At 33.2% G+C, this 24,467-nt stretch overlaps 1 protein-coding gene across 6 annotated transcripts in view; it reads left to right on the forward strand.

Annotated features, from left to right (window-relative positions):
* The window catches only part of VPS50 (VPS50 subunit of EARP/GARPII complex), a 132,847-nt gene that overhangs the window by 42,403 nt on the left and 65,977 nt on the right, over positions 1 to 24,467 (forward strand). For all 6 annotated transcript variants that reach the window (XM_049093547.1, XM_049093546.1, XM_049093544.1 and 3 more), the window contains 5 exons: positions 508 to 550; positions 1,931 to 2,029; positions 3,659 to 3,799; positions 18,915 to 19,047; positions 21,943 to 22,031. In XM_049093547.1, coding sequence (XP_048949504.1) covers positions 508 to 550; positions 1,931 to 2,029; positions 3,659 to 3,799; positions 18,915 to 19,047; positions 21,943 to 22,031 — 505 coding nt within the window. The remainder of the gene's footprint in view (positions 1 to 507; positions 551 to 1,930; positions 2,030 to 3,658; positions 3,800 to 18,914; positions 19,048 to 21,942; positions 22,032 to 24,467) is intronic.

Here is a 24,467-nt window from a genome sequence, read left to right on the forward strand (position 1 = left end):
CAGGTTATAGTTTATTTAAATGGTATATATCTTCATATATTTATGTCTTGTTTTAGCTCAATTTTGTATTGTATATTTTAAATTAGATTTATTCCTTGGTATTTGTTTTTTTTTTAAATGACATCTTAAAAATATTCGTCCTCTAATTTTTTGTTCTTAGTATATAGAAATTGATTTTACTTTTGAAATTGTACTTTTTATCTATATTATGCTTTTTAATCTTTAAAACTTGCTATCAATTTTGAATTCTTGAATTCTTAGTTTTTATCTATAGATTCTTTCAGAGTTTCTACCTATACAATTTTGCTTCTAGTAATGACTCTTATTCTTTTCTAATTCTTTTCCTTTCATTTTTCTTGCTTTATTGCACTGTCTGTAGGATCAGCATATTTTACTGTTCATACTATTTGTGAATTTATGAATTTTTTATTCAGCTAGTATATATATATATATATCCCTTAGTTTGTCCTTAAAGATAGTCACATCTAACTCTGTTTTGTTTGATAGTGAATTGAATTCAAAGCTTCAAGATACTTTAGAACAAATTGAGGTAAGAAGGATTAATTATGTCATAAGTTAAAATGGTTTTCTCTTTTCAGAGGTTTTTGAAAAGTACATATGCATCTTATGTTTTGATTTTTGTGTTATCACCAGTGTTATAGATCACAGCACTTTATTGTTTTTTATTTGGGATATCTGTGCATGATCAAGTTAATGTTAATCTACTTATAAACTCAGTAATACTTTTGGAGTTATGCGATCTGAAAATGGCATGTTGTTTCTAAAAACACCATATCCAGAAAGATCCCCAAACTGTTAGTCATACATATATTTTCATGTAAATTATAGCCAAAACATTTACCATGTATTGATTATTTTTTGATTATTAACTTTTTTAGTTCAGTGAGCTAATTTGTTTAAAAATGATTCTTGGCCAATGAACCTTCCTAAATTCCTAAACCTTCTAATAAATGGAAAGGAAAAGATATGTCATTATGAGCAGGAAGTCTTGCTTTCCTCCTGCATTTATTCACAGTTCATCTCTTTCCTTGGCAATCTTTGAAAAGCAGAGTATTAATTCTAATAAATGTAATAATTATTTGTTATTTTCTAATATTTTATAATTTTCTAGATGAGAATACTTATAAAAATTGAAGTTGGACTTTCAAATGACCTTTTGTGAAAGTAGTTTTTCATCATAAATGCAATTATTTACTGATTGTGAGAATGACAATTTATTTGATAAAGATAATGCTTTGAAAATCCCTTAAGTAAATAAACACTTGAATATTGAAGACTTTCTTTTGAAAGCTCAGTACTTCTTTATTCTCAATATACAATATTATTCTGTGCTTATGTAGAGAATCATTATTTTGAAATGAAATAGTTGAAATAGAAATCCTTAAACAAAGTTGGTGCTTATGTAGAGAATCATTATTTTGAAATGAAATAGTTGAAATAGAAATCCTTAAACAAAGTTGGTGCATATGCACTTAGACATATAAGGTCAATGTAGTATCATTGTGAATTACTTTTCAGTGATTATAGAAGGGCTATTATTATTTTTTAGTAGTCCTACAAATTCAGTTCATATAGTTGTAAGATTTTAGCAGATGCTTGAGGAAACATAAAGTAAAAATAAAAAATAAAATTCCATTAGTAACTATTATTCTGTGTCCCTTGAAACACAGGCATGGGTCTTTAGATACTCATATATTAATAACATCTTAGTAAATCTGATTATAGTTGGTAATACATGAGAATTATAATCTATTTTTATTTAAATTTGTTTTTGACTGTTAAGTCTAGTGTGAGAGTAAATGTCTTTAGATATTAATTAAAAGTGACAAATTAGTCTCAACAGTTTCTTCTCATTGCCTTGAATACATAATTCCTTAACTGCCTCTTGCCTTCTCTCTTAATTCCATAGGAACAGTTGGATGTAGCTCTTTCCAAAATCTGTAAGAATTTTGACATTAACCATTACACTAAGGTTCAACAAGCTTATCGACTTCTTGGAAAAACACAGGTTAGTTTTGAAAGAATGTTTGCTTTTTTTTTTTTTAATTGGGAATCTGTTGATCTTTATGAATGCTCAGATCTGAGTATTACTAATGTAGCATCCTTAAAAAGTTTCATTTAACAAAGTACATTTTAATGCCATATTAATATAGATTCACATAGTCTCAGTATATGGACTATGATTGACACATTACAGAAGTTTGTTTTGAGCTATGAAGTGTTTGTCAGGTTTAATAATTTCACACTTTTAGGTAGGTTTTTTTTTTTTTTTTTTAAGTGTATTAGATGAGGATTCATTTTGGAGAGGATGTGTACGTTTTTACCTCAGCTCTTGGTCCTCGGTGAGAATTTCTTAATTTGAAGCTTCATGGTTCCTAGATAGGCCGGCATGGTTTCCTCCAAGTGATAGGTCAGCTTGTATATATTGTGTATGTTTATTTATAAAAAAGGTCCATTTCATTTATCAGATTTTTCAAAGGATTCTCTTATTCTCCAAATGTCCTCACTATTCCCATGTTGTATAGGTTTACCTACTCTTACTGCTCAAGGGCTTCCTTTCCTTGAAAAATCTGCCACAAGTGTCACTGTTTGAAAGTTAAGTATACCTTCTGCATATACAGGATTATACATTTATCTATAAAACAGCTAAACAGGATAGATGTAAATGTTTTCTTCCTTTAAATGGTCTCCTACCTTAGAAGGAGATCTAAGAATTTACCAAACCATTGAAACTTCATTTACTTTTAAAAACTGAATAAAGAAATTTGTTGCCTGGAAAAATTACAAGAAGATAGACTCTTGGTCATTTTGGACATGTTTAAGGACCCTTGAGAATATGATTGTAACTTCTAATTACCTTTATTAGACTAATTCTTATACTTATTAAATATTTATTATCACCTAATGTGTGCCTTGCTCCAGGCACCTCAATATGGGCCCTCATCTATCTTATCTTCTAGTAAGGGAAGCAAACGTTAAAGAAATAAATGGGGCAGCCGGGGTGGCTCAGCGGTTTAGCACCGCCTTTGGCCCAGGGTGTGATCCTGGAGACCTGGGATCGAATCCCACGTTGGGCTTCCTACATGGAGCCTGCTTATCCCTCTGCCTGTGTCTCTGCCTCTCTCTGTTTCTCTCATGAATAAGTAAATAAAATCTTAAAAAAAAAAAAAGAAAGAAATGGACAAGAGGTTGGGTTGCAATAAGTGCTATAAAGAAATACATATCAGGTAAGTGGACCAAGTCATAAAAAGTACTTATTTATATAGGATAGTTAGGAAAGGGTTCTCTGAGAAGGTAACCATTGAGAAACATCCTGAACAATGTAAGGGAATGATGGCAGAGGGGTTCCAAAGATGTGATTATGCATGACATGTCTAGAAAAGGGCAGGATGGGTACCAGTCATAAACACAAAGCAACAGACCAGTGTTCACCATGAAGATTTATTTTTAGGGATATAATGTGGTTATTTGAAGGGATTATTTGCAAATAACAGTACAATTATAATTTAATGAATAGTATTGATTTTTGTGCTGTATCTATAATTGATAAAGATTTTTCCTGTATTTTTCAAATCCATTGAAATTTACCTATTTTAATAACATAAAATTATGTTGTGTGTGTTTTTTCTTTCCACAGACAGCAATGGATCAACTTCACATGCACTTTACTCAAGCCATTCATAATACTGTATTTCAAGTTGTTCTTGGTTATGTGGAGCTATGTTCAGGAAACACAGATACAAAATTCCAAAAGCTGCAGTATAAGGATCTCTGTACAGTATGTAGCAACTTAATTCTATTCATATTGCCTCTCTTTTAGTTTTTAAATTCATATTCCATTTTTCATAGCACATGCTATTTGAAGATGCTACTAAAATAATAAGAAATGTTTGCCAAAATTTTTTTTTCTCCCATATTGTTCTTTTTCTCATAATGGGAGATTCAGTCACACAAATGGTAAAGGTAGATGAGATGGTACAGATTTATGGAGTGCAGTTGCTTCTAAATGGACTCTTTACTCTGTCATAGCTTCTTTTACTCTTTTCTCTCAGGTTTTTAATTCTCTTCTGTGATTGTATGTAGGGTACTTCTAAGCAATCATCTTAGCTGGTTTCCTGTATACACTTTCAATCAGCCTTTCTGTGTGTATAGGTGCTGTAACCAATTTCTTTTCATCCTTAAAGAAACAGGCGTCTATAGGAAATATAACCACAGGTGAGAAGTGAACTGAGTTGGGCTCTGTTTTAAAATTGGTCCTGCTGATGGATTGATGGAGGGTGTGAGAAAAAGAGAATGATGAACAACTGGGAGAACAGTGAGTGGTGTCATTTGTATTTACAAGGAAGACTGATTTGTAGTGAAAAGTCATGAATTCTGTTTCATACCTATTAGCATTCAAGGGAACTTGTTCAGGAGGCAGTTGGATAAAAGAACTTACGGAGATGAGAGCTGAAGTTATAGAGTCATCGGAATATAATTGTACTTAAAGCCATGATATTTGGTAAGAAGATTGAGTGTAGATAAAGGACCTTGAGGCCCTTAGGCCTTGTGATGTTCAGAGATTAGGTAGGGAGGAGAGACCAGTTAGAAGGATATGAGAAAAAATAGCTAGCTGTGTGGGAGAAAAACTAAGAGGTGGTGGATCAGCCTACAGAAGGCAGTATTTCCATAAGAATTGACTGTAAACCTATGTCAGATGTTTCTGAGAGTCTGTATAAGGTGATATAACAGAATTAACAACGTGGAGGTCATTGTTGACCTTGGTCTCTACTTCTAGTTCAAGAATGTTTTGTATCTCTCACTGGAGGATTCTTGAATTATTTATAAAATCTACTTGGAAAATAACAGTTCTAGAAGGTAGATATCTATTCTCTACTGTAATTATGTCCAGGAGTTAGTATAAAATTAAGCTAATCTTCATTCTTTAGTGAATTTATCAAAAAGTTACATGTTCATTGGAAACTGGAGAAATCTTATTTGAGCTACAGCAAATATTCCAGGAGGATATGATTATATATGATAGATTATGGATTAAGTTAATAATAGCAGTGGATGGTTGTTAATATAGCTAAAATTTTTAAAAATCATTTCATAAATCCTGAGGACTGTCACAAATACAATAATTGTTAACTTAATGTGTGATATAGTTGCATAATTACATTTTTAAATATCCAGTTTTAAGTACAGCCATCATTTGTTAAATTTCAGTGATTTTGAAATGTGTTGTTTATCTTATTCATATATTTTTTTAGGTTGATAGCATATTTAAATTAAATATACAAGCAATCAATTTCATTTTTTGATTCTTTTAGTGTTGTGCTGAAGAGATGATTTAAATGGTAAAGCAATTTATTACAAGGTAGTGATTTCTCTGTTACAGCAGAAAATAACTTTCAATAATTAAAACAAACATTTTTTTTTTTTAATTTTTATTTATTTATGATAGTCACAGAGATTGAGAGAGAGAGAGAGAGGCAGAGACACAGGCAGAGGGAGAAGCAGGCTCCATGCACCGGGAGCCCGATGTGGGATTCGATCCCGGGTCTCCAGGATCGCGCCCTAGGCCAAAGGCAGGCGCCAAACCGCTGCGCCACCTAGGGATCCCTAAAACAAACATTTTAAACTAATTAGGCTTGTGTCTTTCAGTCGTCTTTGGTTAAATCTTGTGTGTGTTTGTGTATATGCATCGTGTACTTGGTTACCATTAAACTTTTATATATTTTTAAAAATCATAGACATATTTGTACTTCTGCTTCTTGAGAAAATCCTCTATACATTTACTTAACACAAAACTAAAAGTTGTACCTAACTTATAAATGTTTATGAACAAAAATTTGTGCTTAAAGTGTTCATCATAGCTTTTTAAAAAATTTTTCACTTTTTCTCAAAGTTGACTTTTGAAGTAGCTGTGTATATTTAAATTATCAGATAACAAGGGGCTTATCTTTCTTAATTTTATTTTGAGTTAATGTTTGTTAAAAGGACTCCAAGAAACATCTGGTAATTCTTTATAATATTATCCATCTATGTGTGATAGTGGTGAGGTATATATAATTAAATTAAGGAAACAAGTGATTTATTGGTATATTAGAGCTTAGTCATAGAACACCCTTGCCCCCCCGAACAGCTGGCACATATGTTATTATTCATCCAATATAGTCGTACACTTCTGGTTTACATTTCAAGCTGTGCTAAGATATGTGTTGAAGGAGTTTTGAAGTGGTAAGAATAGTAGCAAATATTGATGGCTTCATGAAGGAATTTCATTTGAGGAAAGGGTATAAACAGAATTAGGTATGGTAGACTATGTTGAAAGAACAGACTCAGAGGAGTACAATAATGAAGTGAAGAGTGTGATACATTTTAAGGTGGCCCATTTTCTTTGGAATGATTCTCAATAAAAAATCAAAGAAGTTCAGAAATTACCCTGAGCCTCTTAGAAGTATTTACATCAGTGTTGCTACAAGCAGACAGGGATATGGATAACTCTGAAACCTAACAAGTTTTCATTTGTTTTGTAATACTGAATTCTGTTTGATCTATCTATCTATCATCTATCTATCTATCTATCTATCTATCTATCTATCTATCTATGATTCTATTTATTTATTCATGAGAGACACACAGAGGCAGAGACATAGGCAGAGGGAGAAGCAGGCTCCATGCAGGAACCTGATGTAGGTAGGACTCTATCGCCAGACACCAGGATCACAACCTGAGCCAAACGCAGGCGCTCAACCACTGAGCCACTCAGGTGTCCCAAATTTGACATGTTTAAGCCAGGGAAAATTAGGAATAATTATTTCTCATTTTATCTATTTATCTATCTATCTATCATCTATCTATCTATCTATCTATCTATCTATCTAAATCTATCTATCAATCAGTTAGATTGATGAAAAGATGTGGACTTTTAGTAACTGAGTTCTATAAATGGAGGTGACTGTCTCAGGAGAGGAAAAATGGAAGCAACCCTTAGAAATTTAATAAACTAATGAAAGGAAATTTAAATATGTTTTCCTATTGAGATCACATATAAAGGATCTGGAATGGCACAGTTCAGGCAAGGGAGATGATTTGTGAAGGAGTCTTTAATTAGAATGTAAGGTTCTTGGTTTTTCAATACATAGCAATTGGGAATCATTTTAGCCCTGATTAAAAGTAACTGATAATACTTACTGAGGTGGTGCTAGTGGAAGAGTATATCTGACAATGGAATGTCAGGTAAGAACAGAGTCCTCCGGAGATGTGTATAAGATGTTGACTGTAGATCTTAGAAATGAGAAGAAAGAGTTCAGGCATTTGAGCAGTTGGTTTTCTTTGTATAATAGTAGTATTTTGAAGGAAGTCCTTAATCACAGAGTTTAAATATAACATTAAAAAATGAAATACATAAGGGGCACCTGGGTGGCTCAGTTGGTTAAGCATCTGCCTTTGGCTCAGGTCATGATCCCGGGGTCCTGAGATCAAGCCCTGAGTTGGGCTCCCAGTTCAGCAGGGAGTCTGCTTCTCTCTCTGTCACTGCTCCCCTGCATGTGCTCTCAAGCGCTCTTCTTTCTCTCTCAAATAAATAAATAAAATATTTTTAAAAACTGAAGTACATGAAATAATATACTGATCAGAGTTGAAAGGAATGGAGTTCCTATAAACAGGGAACAATTGTGTTTCCTTTAAATGGAAAGAGATTGGAAATGAAGAGATCTAATCATCTGCTTGTCCCTGTTCATAGTATTTTTAAAAACCACTCATATCTGTCTATTACTAAATGGGCTAGAATGAAATTGAACTAAAATTTTTTGATATCCCTTTACAAAGAAATCTGGGACAAAATTAGGGTTCTGTTTCTATTTACTCTGGTAAACGGAGAACTTCAGAGTTCTTAAGACCATCAGCATCCTATCCTGTTATGACATTTCTGCCATTTGTATCCTGTCAGCCATTGCTCTGAGTTTAAAAGCTTAGTTGGCTTTGAGCTTATTGAAATTATTTTGTTATTGAATGTACTTACTTCTCTTTCTTTACCAAACAATGTTTTCTGAATGATTTAATTAGAAACACAATTTTTCTTTTTATAGTTTATCTTTTAGTCTGGTTTTCCTGTTTTTCTTGAATGTATTGGCTTACAGCTGTTAGATCAGTAATTTAGGCTCTTTTAAAAATGTGTACATTATTTTGAAGCTCAAATTCTGATACTTAGCAAAATTTTCAAATGAGAATCAAACCTCATTCATTTCTGGAAAGGGCCAATGTAAAGGTTTATTTACTGAAAAAAATTAAGCCTTGTTTGTGATAGTATTTGCATAGATGTACCTTTAATGTTTATACCAGTCTGTGGAGAGATTTATAGACATCAAGTGGATGCTCTTTATTTAGTGATGTTGTAGAGAAACTTTTTGTAGATTTTTTGAAAGTTTATGAACTACGCATCAATTTAAAACATTTTTTTTTACAACCTTCTTTGGCAGGCTGTTGGATTTCCCTGGGAAGCTTATACTAAGATGTTAATTAGGATGTTATTGATTAAATTTATGATAATAGAGCTGGCTAAAGCTGGTTGAAATTTTCCCAACCACTTAAAATTTTTCATTTCCAAATGAGCGTAATGAGTTTTGAGTTCTGTTTTTGAAATGAACTTGATAATGTAGTAATACTTTGGTGAAAAATTGAGTTTTGTTTTTTTTTTAAACTTTATGAAATAATTTCAGTATGTGTGTGTCTTTTTTTTTAAAGATTCATTTATTCATGAGAGTCACACAAAGAGAGAGGCAGAGACATAGGCAGAGGGAGAAGCAGACTCCCTAGGGGGAGCCTGATGTGGGATTTGATCCCAGGATCTTGGGATCCACAGGCAGATGCTAACCACTGAGCCACCGAGGTGCCCTTCAGTATGTGTTTTCTCAGAGTCTGGCACACTGGAGGTATTTAGTAAATGTTTCTTGAGTAAATTGGTTTGTCCTCTTTGTCTCAGACTAATTGGTATAGTGTTGACACATTTCAAATTTAAGTATGAGGGAAAGAGAACCAACATTGTGTACCTTCTGTGTACTGTGTACTTTTTCTAAAGTTTCTATTTATTTATTTGAGAGAGAGAGTGGGGTAGGAGGGGCAGAGAGAGAGAGACTCTCAATCAGACTGAGCTGAGCATGGAGCCTAACTCTTGGCTCCATCTCATAACGCTAAGATCATGACCTGAGCTGAAATAAAGATGCTTAACCGACTGAGCCACCCAGTTGCTCTTCTGCCATGTACTTTTGCAAATGGTTTATGTGCATACATCATAGAAAGACAAACTGAAGACTGGTTTAATGTTTCATTCTTCTAGGCTTTAAAAATTTTATTATAAATAATATCTTGATATTGAATTATAATTCAGTGTCAGTTTCTTTGATGGTTAGTAAATATCTTTAGTAAGATCTCCTTTGAACATACCGTTTATTTTGATGTTCATATAGAAACCTAAAGACAAATTCCTCTTTTTAGCAAAAAACATGTTTCTATTCCCAAATTCTCAGAACATTTTCTGTTATGAAGAATATGTTTTTTCTCATCAGCTAAGCATGTTTTTGCTTCTCTGTAACTCTGTAACTGTCTCGTTATTCTTTTGCTGTTTTCTGACTTAAAATAGTCTGGTATTTATATGTTATTACATTACTTAGAGTCTTTATAGAGTTAGAATGTAGATTATATAAGTAGTTGCTCAAATTAAGCAATCATTAATTAACATGTTTACTTTTAAAAATATACATATTTGAAATCATAGAAGTAAAACATTAATAGAAAAATATACATAAGCAAAAAGAAGAAAATAAAAATTATTTATGCATGCAAAACTGGTTCTTTTAATGTGTACGTAAGTGAATAACTTTTAAAAGTAGGATTATGCTGTACAAACAGTTTTATAACATTTTCCCCCACTTTCTATGTTATAAATAATTTTTCATATAAGTAAATATGCTACCTGCATAACTTTTAAGAGCTTGACAATATTTCAGTGTAAGATCTTCTGGATTAATTAACCAGTTTTCTATTCTTAGATATTTGTTTTATTTCTAGCTTTTGTCATTATGAACAACACTGTAGTAAATATTCTTAAAGCTAAATCTTTGCACACATCTTTCATTATTGAGGGTAAGAAATGAAATTGCATTGTCAAAGGCTTTGCATTTATAAGGTTTTTGGTTCATTTTTTCCAAAGTTGCCCTCTAGAAAGTGTTTCAATTTATACTCCCCATCAGTGATGTCTGCTTTTATCCCTTTCCCTATATTCATGAATGCTGATTATTTTGTATTTATTAGCTTAATTGTCAGATACCAGAAGGTAGCATATCAAGAATAATTTATGTTGTTTATCACACAGGCATATTTAGGATGTGGAAGAAATTAAACTGGGATATTTAATTGATTGTTGGGGTTAATTTGGTTGATTTGTTGGATAGGTGAGTAGATATTTCTCTCATTGGAAAGTACATATTTGAACATTTGGTCAAAGAGAGAAGTCTTTTCAGTTAGAAGAGTAATATTATACATTTCCTTGAGTGGCTTCCGCAGGTCTGTTTTAAAATACTCCAAAGAATAAAGCTGTCAGATTTATTATCACATATTTGTACCATCACGACTCCTATATTTTCTTACATATGAATATATATTGATTTCTATATATTTAAGATAAAATAAAAACTAAGCTTTACTAATTTTTAAAAACTCAAACTTAATATCAAAAGACAGGTAAGGAAAAATGTTCCATGCTATTTATTCTCTGAATTGTCAAGAACCATGAAGGTTCTGAAATTTCATCCTCCTTACAAACTGACAAGCTAGCCTGTTACCCTTTCATGGATGCAGGCATAAGACACAACGCTCCATTTTCTTAATACTCTGACTTGCTAAGTATAAACCAGTTCCCTTATCATTACTCAGCTTTGTTAATCAAGTAATCAGTTCAGTTCAACAAGTATAGATACGGTTTTACAGAATATATAACCCAGTAAGGTGTCAACATTAATTTTGGTCAGAGGTAGGATAAGAAAAGTTCAAACAGCATAAAGTGTCATTGGGGTCAACACCTTTTTTTAAGGGATCTAAGGAAGGCAAAACTATCTTATTGTTAGGAGGTTGCAAGTTTTGAGCTAGGTCTTAGATTTCAATAGGCACAATGTATATGGCTGGGTCCAAGGGATAGTAAGGTACTATCCTGAGCAATGGCATGAGAAAAGTAGAGCATAGAGCAGGAAAAGCAACCATAGGTTGTCCAGCTTGGTTTAACTGGATTTTCAATATTGAAGATTTAGTTGTTTACAGTGTTATCTGGGACTGTGAGTGCCCCTGGAGTGCACGTTTTGGGCTGTAGTTATCTGGGTAGCCAGTCTTCCCTCTTTGGCTGGAAATGAAAGGGTTTTCTGGTCACTTGTGTGGCAAGGCCTCTGGGCTGTCCAAGTCGAAGAATCTGTCAGTGTAATGTAGACTCCTGGGCGAATTGTGTGTGTGTGTGTTGTTGGGGGAGGGTTGGGAATAGATGCTAAAGAACCAACCTGTTTTTAGAGCATGGCATGCACTGCCAGCAGAAACAAAAAATAATTTACTGATAGCCATTCTTGAGATCTGTCAAGAAACCCTATTTTTAATTTGATAGTGTTCTTACATTTAAATACTGTCCCTTTTTTGGGTGCTAATCTCAGCTTAGAGGTTCACAGCATTTTATCACCTGTAATTTTGAAAAATAAATTATGTATTCTAATTATACCTGCTTTGCTTGTTTTATTTGTATTAAGATGTCTAATTTGATTCAGGCCATATTTAACAGCAATTCGAAAAACATGAGAATCGTTTAAAGGCAACCCTTCTGTTTTACAATTTAAAAAAGATGCTAGTTAGTTGGTTCCAAGTTAGCATCACTTATATCATACAGAAAATATGATTTAATGGGTATATACAATTATAGTATTAATGATAAAATGCCTGGGAGATGGGAGTGACTATTTTCTCACCATGATATATTTGTGTTTTTATATCATGAATGAATCCAGTTTGGTACAAGGAAAGTTGTGCTATAGCATATGTATAATTGTTGTCTTTGGAGAGTCATAGTGTTTAAAGCTTCAGAGAGAATGTAGGTTATTTGTTTCATCCCTAGGGGTGTCTAGATGAATGAAGTGATATTACAGCATCATGACCAAGTAAGTCACAAAGTTGGGCCCTAAGCCCAAAAGTGTGCTATCTGTTCCACTATACTGTGCACGTCTCTGGCTTCCAATGGCTAGAAAGTACTGATGATGTTCAATTTTATACAGCTTGGCCTTTAATAGACGTAATTAGAGGTTGGAGAGATCTTGTAATTGCTTGGCTCAGCCACTTTCTTAGGTCCAGAGTTCAGCCTCCCCAGAAGTGTTTCTAGCTCCTGGGCCTAGTGCTGTTTGGATCTGCAGCATACTTCCTGAAGCCTCCCAGACAAGCCGTGGTCCTCCCCACCAGCTTCTTCTACATCATTCACAGTGCTAACAGCATTCATCTGAAGATAATGCTAACTCTTTGTTGTTTTTTGAAATCCATCTATCAGTGTGTATATGAAGTTGGGGATGGGGGATGGCAGCCCTGGGAGTTTTGGGTCTCTGTGTGGATGCCAAGACATCTGTTCCCTTTATGTTTGTCAGGATGTGATTAGAGTGTTAAATCTAAGTGAAGCAAGAACAAAAAATACCTTAAGGATACTCCTAAGAATTTTTATTTTGACGTTTTAACATAAAAATCATCTTCCTGAAATTTTTTTAGGTATTTGGTAATAGAGATTTCTTTTTTTTTTTTTTTTTTTTTTTTTTTTTGGTAATAGAGATTTCTGATCAGGGTAAAAGTAAATTAGTAAGAATTAAAAAACTAAATCTAGCAGCCTCCTTTTTTCATATGAAACACTTAGCTTTGCACTTAATCCACTTTTAAAAGGTGGCATTTTTTTTTCATTGTGTGCTTCAAATTGGGAAAGGCTGCTTGTATTCATTTCACATTTTTTGAAAATAGCCTCTATATTCTTACTTATTGTTTATAATTAAGGCTAAGATGTTGCTGGTTTTACTAAGCTGATTTTATGATTTAAATTTTGACCAGGTAGGTAGGTTGAGATGGTTAAATAGCAGAAATGGAAGGTGCAAAATGTTACTTTTAGCCGACTTTTCCCCTCACTTCACAACTTTTGCTGAATAAATTGATACTACTAGCTTTCAGCAAAGAATGGCAGTGGAGAATAGCTCTAGAACACCGTAATATTTGATAATTAAATTTCTACTTCCTATATATTCCCAATATATTCTTAATTTTTAAAACAATTTAAGGACATGTTATTTTAGTTCTTTGGGGTGTCTCTTTGTGAATATTTTCTAAATTGACCAGTTGAAGACTTTCATTGCTACTACTGATAGGTAATACAAACATGGAACTGGAATTGCAATATGGCACTCCTCTGCCTTCAGTATTCCTGGTCTTATTCTAAATAAATCCTCCCTTAATTGAGACTTGAACTGTGATGAAATGTTAGTATTTAGTGATTGGTGGATGGATTAAACTAGTGGCAAGGTAGGCAGAGCCAGTAATCTCTAACACTGTTTTATGAAAGGTGAAACTTCAGTCCTGAGTGGTTTGTTGTTTGAGGACATATGACCACTAAATTGTGGAACCAGACAGCTGACTGAACCAGACAGCTCTTCTCTAGCCTTTTTTCTATTATGCCCTGCTGGTGTGAAGAAGAATAAATGTCTGAGTAGAAGTTTGATGGGCTGTTAATTAGGACACTCAAAATTCTCTTCTTGGCCTGCCTTTTATTTTTTGATTATTTATGCAGTTATTTGTTTATTTGCTGTTTTCCTTAAATTTCTTTTGTTATAGTTGTGATTCACCTATGTCTGTGTGATAAGATTCTCTACTTGAAATTTAGAGGTGATTTTCATAAATTAATGAGAGAACACTACTTGAAATGATTTTAGTAATAAGGTGTTAAAAGCATAACAATCATTTGTTGCAATTAGAGTTGATGCCAGTTGGTTATATGGTATACTGGAAAGCGGTTTTGGAGTCTAGTTTTAAAATGAAATGACACTTTTAACTTATTGCCAGCATTGTCTTCAAATGCAGAAATTAACATATCCAGGCTTAAATGTATCAAAAATGATATCTTTTTATCTATTCTACCTTGCCCTCTTTCCTTAAACTATATACTGTATATGTATTTAGTACAATGAATCTCTACATTTGTTTATATTTTAGAGTATAAATTTAGGCAAGAGTCATCTTGTTATTTGGTGCTCAGTATGTCATAGTCTTAGGTTTGTACATATGAACATATTTGTGAAGATAATAAAATTTGGATTCTTTTGGAAGACTTTTTAGGCATGTGCAGTGGTTTAGCTAGATTTGTGAATGTTTACACTTGGAACTATTTGGTGAAAAAAAGCTTGCTGTAACTTCAATAATTTTGACTTTTTTGGAAAGGAATTTACATATACATCTCTTTGTATCTCTTCCAAACTCGTTAAATTTCAGCAAATCATCAAGAGGTAACAGTAAAAAAACCTCCTTTTCCTCAAATAACTAGGCAAATAATGTAGCTCGACAGTAGCTGGGTTGAAAATAGAAGGTAGCAGTAGTTCTAAGATTCAATTTTCTGGTTTGTTAAACTGTGACAAGTATAATAAAAATTAATTGGTGAACTATAACAATTATTTGTATAGTCATAATTTTTCTTTGGGAAGAAATAAGACTAACACTGTCTTCCTTTTATCTATCCAAAAGAATGTTGGGATATAATTATATTAAATTTATTTGCATAATATAAATATAAATTTATGTAAAGTTGAGTTTATGAAGATGAAAAAAATTGACTTGTAAAAGAATACCTTTATTCAGGTGAATGATTGCTGAGTTGCAGCCCAGAACTTTTTTGTGATTTTTTTTTCCCCTCTGCTTTAGCTTTTTCTTGAACTTGTGCATCAGTAACAAGTTTTTTATTGCATGTGTGCTTTAAGAGATATGTAATGATGGGATAAAAATAAACCAAGGGGGGAAAAATATCAAGACTGGTTCATTGTATAGGTGGTAATTACAAAAGTAAACATGGAAAGTAGGCATAAAAAATCACTTCAAATTATGGCATAAGTAAGCAAAAATATTTTATATTAATCTCTGCAAGCTACTGCAAGCTATGTGTAAATCTGGATGGTCAGTCTAATTCTTCTGTGAATACGTACCTATAGCAAATGTGGTGTATTTGGAGAAATGTCACTTCCTCCTATGTTTCTTTCATTATTTCATCCCTGACCCCACCTTGTAAAGGTAACTAACTACGGTGTTTTCCTTGTTTATCTTCCCTCTGTTTATTTTTGTTATACCAGATATGTGCATTAAATTTTTCCTATTTCTTATGTGTATAATTTTAAATATATTTTATATATATCGTATATATAACTTACACAGAGAAGTTAAAATTTTTCCCTTTCTCATATATGTATGTATAAAGGGGAAATTTTTTTAAAAAGTTTAATTCCAATAGAATTAACATACAGTGTGATGTTAGTTTCAGGTGTATTGTATGTTGATTCAACAATTCAATATATTACTTAGTGCTCATCAAGATAAGTGTACTCTTTTTTCTTTTTTTTTTTTTTGAGGGAGAGAGAGAGCATACATGGGAAGAGGGGAGGGCAGAAGGAGAGAGGAGGAGAGAATCTTAAGCAGGTTCTACACCCATCGCAGAGCCTGATGCAGGGCTCGATCTCATGACCTGAGCCAAAACCAAGAGTCAGGTGCTTAACCAGCTGAGCCGCACAGGTGCCCCAAGATAAGTGTGCTTTTAGTTCCCTTCACCTATTTCACCCATCCTCTCACCCACTTCCCCCCTTGGATGGTGCTAGAGAATATAATGCCAAGTGAAATATATCAGTCAGAGAAGAAATTTATGTGGAATTTAGGAAACAAAAAAGAATGAGCAAAGGAAAGAAAAGAGACAAACTAAAAAAACAGGTTGTTAAGTATAGAGAACAAACAGATGGTTTCCAGGAGAAATTGTTTTAATTAAAAAATTTAAATATGCGTGTATCAGCTTATTATTTTTCATAGTTGCATAGTGCTCTTTTGCGTGTATGAACAGTAGTTTATTCAACCAGTCTCTTGTTTGGACATTTAGATAGATTGCAGTATTTTGCAGTTATAAATAATCCTTCACAATGAATAACCTTGTGTATATGTATTTTTGCATTGTTTGAGGTGTATCTTCAGGACGAATTCCTAGAAGTGGGATTGCTGGGTCAAGGGGAATTGTACATATGTGATTTTGTTAAACAGTGCCAAATTCCCCTCCATAAGTTTAGATCATTTATCATTCCCACCAGCAATGAATGACAGTGGGTGCTTTTTCACAGCCTTGACAATAGAATATATAGAGTGTCAAAGATAAATAAAGCCAAATGCTAATTAAAGTTGTATGGACAGATTTTAACCATTGTTTACTGTTGAAACAGGGAAAAGAATCCGGTGTGAAACAGGCTCACCTTCCATTTGTACAGAGGTGACAAGGGCATTTTAAAGGAAAGGGGATGAGATGGGCCTCAAAGTCAGAGAATGAAAACTTACAGAAAACAGGAAGTGGAGGTTAGTTCCTGTGAAGCCCATCTGGGTTTGCTAACTGTGGCTTCTTGAAGTTAGGCCCCCTCTCTCCCTCAGAGGCTGGGAGACAGGGGACCTATCTTCAGGGCTTAGCTGAAACGACAGTAAGTTCTTTTGGCAGACTTGAGTTTTCTCAGGCAGGTACTTTAACAGGAACTAGGGTCATCCTAGGGATCCAGCCTTGAGCTATTAGAAGCTATGTTAGTGGTTTTTTGTTTGTTGTTGTTGTTTTTTAATTATTTATTTATTCATGAGAGATGGAGAGGGGCAGAGGGAGAACCAGACTCCCTGTGGGGAGCCCGATGCGGGACTCGATCCCAGGATCCTGACCTGAGCCAAAGGCAGATGCTCAACCACTGAGCCACCCAGGTGCCCCGATGTTAGTATTTTATGCAAGTCTTTATAGGCCAAGCATGAGGGCTAGTTGAAAAGAGAGCTTAGAGGATCTTGGCTAGAGTTTGGTCAAGGAGAGAATCTTTGATATGGTCAGCTTTAAAACTCTCACCAATCTGATGAATGAGAATCTGTGTCTTATTTAATTTTAATGTACATTTGCCCTATTAAAGAGTGAAGTTGGACATGTTTTCATATGTTCAATGGCCATTTTTGTATCTCTACTTGTGCAGTTTGCTTGTGACTTCTTCCCATTCTTCTATAGGATGTTTGGTCTTTTTCACCAAAACTTTGAAGAGTTCTTTATAAATGCAGGATATTAATTCTTTGTCATGATATATGTTGTGAATATCTTTTTAAGTTTGTCATTTGTCTTTTGATTTTGTTTATGGTGCTTTGTTTTGCCATGTAAATTCTTTTTAAAAATTTTATGTACTAAAATGTATCACATCTTAAATTTTATTATCTCTGATATTTGAGTCCTAAGTAAAACAGCTTTCCCTGTATCAAGCTGATAGAAGACTTAACTTAAGTTTTCTTCTAGTGCTAGTTGAGTTTTAGTTTTTACTTTTTAATCTCTTAACAACTTGGAGCTTATTCTTATGTATGGTATGAGGAGTGGGTTATTATTTGTATATATACATGTTATTTTTTTGTATTAATTTTATAACCTGCCACCTAGCTGAATTATTTTATTTTTTGAGTTAGTTTTATTATTGGTTCTCTACAAATTATATTCTAAATATATTAACATGTCATTTTCAGATAGAAATAGTTTGATTTCTTGTTTTCCTGTTTATTTGCTTCTTACTCTTTTCTCTAGTCTAATCACATTGACAGATACCTCCAGAACATTGTTAAATAGGGGTGGGGATAGTGGGCATCCTTATCTTGTTCCTGACCACAGTGCTTATGCCATAGTTTCCTTATCTTAAGGAAATAACCATTTTTATTTTTTAGGAGTTATTATTAGGAACAGCTGTTGAATTTTGTCCAAAGGTATATTCCAGCATCTATTAGGATAATCATTTGGTGTTAATATGGTGAATATATTAATAAATTTCGTAAGATTGAACCATCCTGCCATTCTTGGCATAAGCCCAACTTGTACAGTCTGACTCTGGAGTTTAACAACTCCTTTATTTTACAACTTCCTAGTTGAGTTTCAGAGATTTGACATGCTTGCACAAAAGTGAACTGAGCCATACAAGTTAGTATTTTTATTAGTTGCTTGATGAATGTTTTAATAGACAAGGAGCTTAGAGGAGGGAAAGATCATTACGGAGAGAAAAAACATTTTGAAAGAGAGGACCACTACCAACCTGTGCTATATTAAACGTCAAATACACCATAGCTATATTTACTATGTAGTTTATTTCTACTAGCTATTTACTTTGGAGGGCTTAATATACCAGTCTTACTAGCCTTTCAGTGCTTTATCAGCATGATTGGTTGTGGTAGATTGATTTAAAAAAGGAAAAAAAGCTATGAAATCTCAAATGATGAGACAAATGCTCCATTATAACATCCAAAAAAACCAGAAAGCCAGCAAAATAGATTGGAGGCATCACTCTACCTGCAGAAAAAAAAGGGCAGAATGACAAGCTGGTAGTTTATGCAAAGGATGGGGGGGGGGGCGGATTCTACTTATTTTCATTAGTGAGATTTGAGACCACATAGCCATGTTTTATAAAATATTATTTTAAATGTTATTAATAGATATGGAATATCTATAATATCCTTGTGATTTCTAGAATTTAGAGATTGTCAAAGGTACTTAATTTACACAAATGACATGATTGATTTTCCTTTTGCAAGTTGTGATAATTTTTAAAGTTGACTTTTTAAATTTTCTTTAGCATGTTACACCAGACAGCTATATTCCATGTCTTGCTGACCTATGCAAAGCATTGTGGGAAGTTATGCTCAGCTATTACAGGACTATGGAATGGCATGAAAAGCATGACAATGAGGATACTACTTCTGCTTCTGGTAGGGTATTATTTTATTTAAAGACAACTATAAATATGCCATATTGCTGGGCTAAGGAGAAAGAAAAGGGATAGCCATGCTTTTAGGATTTCAGGGACTTAGGTGACCATAGGTGAAATGCTCACCGAAGAAAGTCATTCAGCTTCTATAAAAGCTCCATTACCTTTGGGGATTAACTGGGCCAAAGGACTTCTTAAGTACAGATATTACCAGTTTTCAGGAATATGTAATGACAGCTTTAGGACTAAATTATTAACAAAGAGCTTTTAAAAAATTAATTGTAAACTTGGTAAGGCATTGGTCTGTCCAATTTACTGTAAAATTAATGCTAATGTTTAATATTAAATCTATTTGCTAATTTTCAAGTTTTACTAATAAAGCTAGATTCTAAGAATTAGTAATTATATTTTTCTGGGGTGCCTGGGTGGCACAGTTGGGTGAGCCTTTGGCTTAGGTCACCATCCCAGAGTCCTGGGTTTGAGCCCCATGTCGGACTCCCTACTTAGTGGGGAGCCTCCTTCTCTTTCCGCCTTTCTCCCCACCACCATGTTCTCTTCCTCTCTTTCTCAAATAAATAAATAAAATCTTTAAAAAATACAGCAGGACTTAAATTTCATAAAAAGCAAGGTTGTAAAATATTAATCTTTGAATGGAAAACACCACTTTAAATGACTATGGTATTGTCAGCTACATATAAAGAACAAATATTTGAGAAATTATATTAACTAGACAATATGTTTAAATTACTTCATTTGTATAATTATATATCTTAAGTGGTTATCCTTGAACAATAGCTTAGATTAAGTATTCAAAATAGTTTTATTTTTTCTTTTTATTTTTTTTCAAAATAGTTTTAAAAGTAATAAATGTTTTTATCCGTGTTCTGTTTAATATGGGCAAAATAAATTATACTTCACAAGTTTTCTGTATTGCATACAATTTAATGTAGCTAAGCAAATTATTTTAGTAACTTCTAATTTCTGAGGTCTTGGTTTCTATGTTTGGGTGGATGGAAGAATACAAATGGTATTGTAGGATTCTGGTAGTACAGAAGACATAAGTTTAATATTTGTCTTGATTCTTAAGCTTATAAATATAGATAGCAAAAAATAGGAAAATTTTATAGAAGGATTTTCATCCTTTTATAAATATTGCTGGGGGGGATGATAAAGGAAGGGAAAGAGGAGAAAGCAAGAGAAGAGGTGGGCATTGAGTCAGGTTTCTAGGTCAGACTGTTTTTAACCCAACTCCTATGCTGTCATCCCTGTACTACCTCTATGAGCCCGGGCTTTACAGTCAGAGATACCTGGTTTCAGATTTTACTGCTATTTTCCAAAGATGAGAAATGAGACCTCAGTTTCTTTCTTAAAATGGTAGGTAAAAAAAACAAAACAAACCTCAGGAACACATCTAACCTGTAGGTTTGCTGTAAAGTTTAGGGAAAATGTAAAGTCCTTACACTATAGATTGTTAATATCAAAGGAAATAGGTCAAGAGATGATATTAATAATGATGGTTGATGATGAAATGTCCATAGGCCCTTTTTTCTTTTTTTTTTTTTTTAAATCTCAGGTTACTTAGGGAATTGCTTGCTGGGACTCCAGATCTTCACAAGTTTATCCTTTTTTAGCAACTTTTATTTTTTTCTAGGTGCAGAAACTCAAGACATTTCAGCACCTCTTTTCTCTTTTCTAATACATTATTTAAGGAGAAACCAGACAAAATTTGGAACGAAATTAATACACACTTCAGATACAGGATGAGAGTTTAGGGGACAACACATACTCATCATAGTGAAGTTTGCTTTTTTGCTTCAGGCTCATAGTTTGCGTGTATTGTTGTATATATGTATGTATTTTCATTGGGGTGTAGAGTCATACTTAAAACACTCTTTGAGCCTTATATACTTAATCCTCTTCACTACAATTCCTTGACTTGATTCTGTGTATCTTAAGAAGGTCAGGACTCTGATTAGCTTAACAGGTGACAATATATAGAACTCTAAAAAGTCATTTGTTCACCTGAAATTATTCCTTTCATATTCACATTAAGAAATATAATTATAGGAGTCAGTACTTTGAAAATTTTTCTCCACAGAACTTCGTAAAGCTGATAGGGTCTTAAGAGGTCATCTGCTGTAGCTCCATAGTGATACTACTGGTATCCTAACATTTTACCATTCTAAAGTAAAACTCTAAAACTGTTGTACAGGTGAACTGTCCTGAGCTGCTGGGTCCCTAATAGCCAAACCCTACAGTTAATAAGGCTTAACCTGTTGGAGAGTGGTCAGATGTACATTAGGCATGAATATGGGGCCTGGCCAATGCAAGGGCCTTTTGCTGGTTACCAGTGGTCATTATGCTAGCCTGAGATGAAATAATATCCTCAGTTGTTCCACACAGTTCATTCCATACAGTTCACATGCCTTCAAAAAGGCATAATCTTTTAAATATAAATGTATATAATTGTATTTCAGTTGCTTTTATGAGGAAATTTGTTTTGAAACAGGTCTACCTGTTAAAGTGGGGCATTGTCAGATTATTTATCTGGAATGGATAAGATTATTCTGGATCATGAAAAATGTAAACCATATGCATCATTACCTTACTGTGCGAGCAGTTCTGCAGTTTGTACCCTTGTCAACATAGATGTTAACTGATAATTAAGTTAATGAGTCCTGTAATGCCCTGGCAGTAGGCAGTATATAAATCATTGAGGACCCTGTCTCTGGGATCACCCTAATCCTAACACCTGTTTTAGACATTGTTTTGGTTGTATAAATATTAAACATATTTTCTGTATTTTACATAGTCTTACAATATATGAGAGTTAAAATGACTTCTTTGGAAAAAATGTAAAGCAAATCTGAAAACGTGTATCCTCTTTTTTTTTCAGAAGGGAGTAATATTGGTACTGAAGAAACTAATTTTGATCGTGGCTACATAAAAAAGAAATTAGAACATGGACTTACACGAATATGGCAGGTTTGGGTTTTTTATATCTTTTTTTTACAAATGCAATAGAAAGTTTCACGTCAAAGTTATTTTAAAAATTCAGTGTTTGAATTTTCTGTTATTTGTATTCCTTATAGAGTTAATTCTATGTTAGTTTTTCTTTGGACTAAATCTGTCATTCAATTTCTATAATTTAGTTCACAATTGTATTTGACTATAAGTCTTTTAATTTTAAAATCTCCATTGGAAATATACGTCTATTCCTTGTATATTTCTGCTTTTAGTGTCCTAGCAAATATATGCTTTCCTAAAGAAACTACTTTCTTGTTGAGATACTCTTTATTTTTATTTCATTTATTTGTGTTTTCTATTAATTTTAGGAAAAGGATAACTAAATAGGTCCCATAGTTGGGCTGAATCTAGTATAGAATGAAAAAAGATTTTCGCAGGTAATGATTTTTGTCCCTTGAGGGCATCTTACATGTTTATTGGCAGAATGTATCTACATAACTTTTTTTTTGCAGTTTAATAGCATAGTTGTTATCAGATAATTAAATTTGTTAATTTGTTAAAATGTATTACTTCCTAGATAAAAGTGTAATTTCTTTGAAGATAACTTTTTTGTTCTTTTCGGACTGTTCTTTTGGATCATATGGTAATTCTATTTTTAATTTTTTGAGGAACCTCAATACTGCTTTCCACAATGGCTGCACTGATTTACATTCCCACCAGTAGTGCATAAGAATTCCTTTTTTCCACATCCACACCAACACTTGTTATTTCTTGTCTTTTTGATTTTAGCCATTCTAATAGTTCTAAGGTGATATCTCACTGTGGTTTTGATTTGCATTTCCTTGATTATTAGTGACATTGAGCATCTTGTCATGTGTCTGTTGGCTATCCATAGGTCTTCTTTGGAAAAATGTCTACTCAGGTCCTCTACCCATTTTTAACTGGATTATTTGGAATTTTTGGTGTTGAGTTTTAATAATTATATATTTTGGGTATTAACCCCTTAATATTTTATATAAACTTACAATATATGAGAATTAAAATGATTTTTTTGGAAAACAAAAATGTGTGAAACGAATCTGAAAATGTATCCTTTTTTATTTTCAGAAGGGAGTGATATGCATTTGCAAATATCTTCTCCCATTCAGTAGGTTGCCTTTCCATTTTGTTGATGGTTTTTTCACCATGATAAAGTTTTTTATTTTGGTGTAGTCCCAATACCTAGTTTTTGCTTTTGTTTTCCTTGCCTGAGGAGACATATCTGTATACCACCCAGGCAACCCTATTTTGAGTTTGTTTGTGTGTATGGTATAAGAAAGTGGTCCATGGGGCGACTAGGTGGCTCAGTTGGTTAAGCACCTGACCCCTGATTTTGGCTCAGGTCCTGATCTCAGGGTTGTGAGATTGAGCCCTACATCAGGCTCTGCACTCAGCAGGGAGTCTGCTTGGGGATTCTCTCTCACCCTCTCTCTGCTCCTCCCTCTGCTCTCTCTCTGTCTCTGTAAAATAAATAAGTAAATCTTTAAAAAAAAAAAAAAAGGAAAGTGGTCCACTTTCATTCTTTTGCATGTAGCTGTCCAGTTTTCCTAGCATAATTTATTGAAGAGATTATCTTTTCCCCATTTGTATATATATCCTTGCCTCCTTTATTGTAGATCAATTAAATGATCATTTATCATACAAATGTAGATTTATTTCTGGGCTCGCTATTCTGTTCCATGATATATGTGTCTATTTTTGTGCCAGTACCATACTGTTTTGATTACTGTAGCTTTGTAGCATATCTTGAAATCTGAAATTGTGATACCTCCAGCTTTGTTGTTTTTTCTCAAGATTGTTTTGGCTATTCCGAGTCTTTTTTGTGTTTCCTTACAAATTTTGGTTTACTTATTCTAGTTCTGTGAAAAATTCTGTTGGTGTTTTGATAGGGATTGGATTAAATCTGTAAGTTGCTTTGGATAGTAAGGACATTTTAACAATATTAGTTCTTCTAGTTGATGAGCATGGAATATCCTTCCATTTGTCGTGTCTTCAGTTTCTTTCATCATTGTTTAATAGTTTTCAGAAAAAAGGTCTTTCACCTTTTTGGTTAAGTTTACTCCCAAGTATTTTATTCTTTTTGGCACAATAGTTAAGTGGAATTATTTTCTTAATTTCTCTTTCTGCTACTTTGTTATTAGTTTATAGGAACACTACCAATTTCTAGGTAATAAGTTTGTATCTTACAACTATACTGAATTCATTTATTACTTATAGTAGTTTTTTGGTCTAGTCTTTGTATAATATCTATGTATAATATCCAGTGACAGTTTAAATTCTTTCTTACAAATATCAGTGCTTCTTATTTTTTCTTCTTGTCTGATTGCTATGGCTAGGACATCTACTACTGTGTTGAATAAAAGTAGCAAGAGTAGGCATATTTGTCTTTTTCTTTGATCTTAAAGGAAAAGTTCT

Source organism: Canis lupus, chromosome 14, assembly GCF_003254725.2.
Source record: "Canis lupus dingo isolate Sandy chromosome 14, ASM325472v2, whole genome shotgun sequence".
Taxonomy (NCBI): Eukaryota; Metazoa; Chordata; class Mammalia; order Carnivora; family Canidae; genus Canis; species Canis lupus.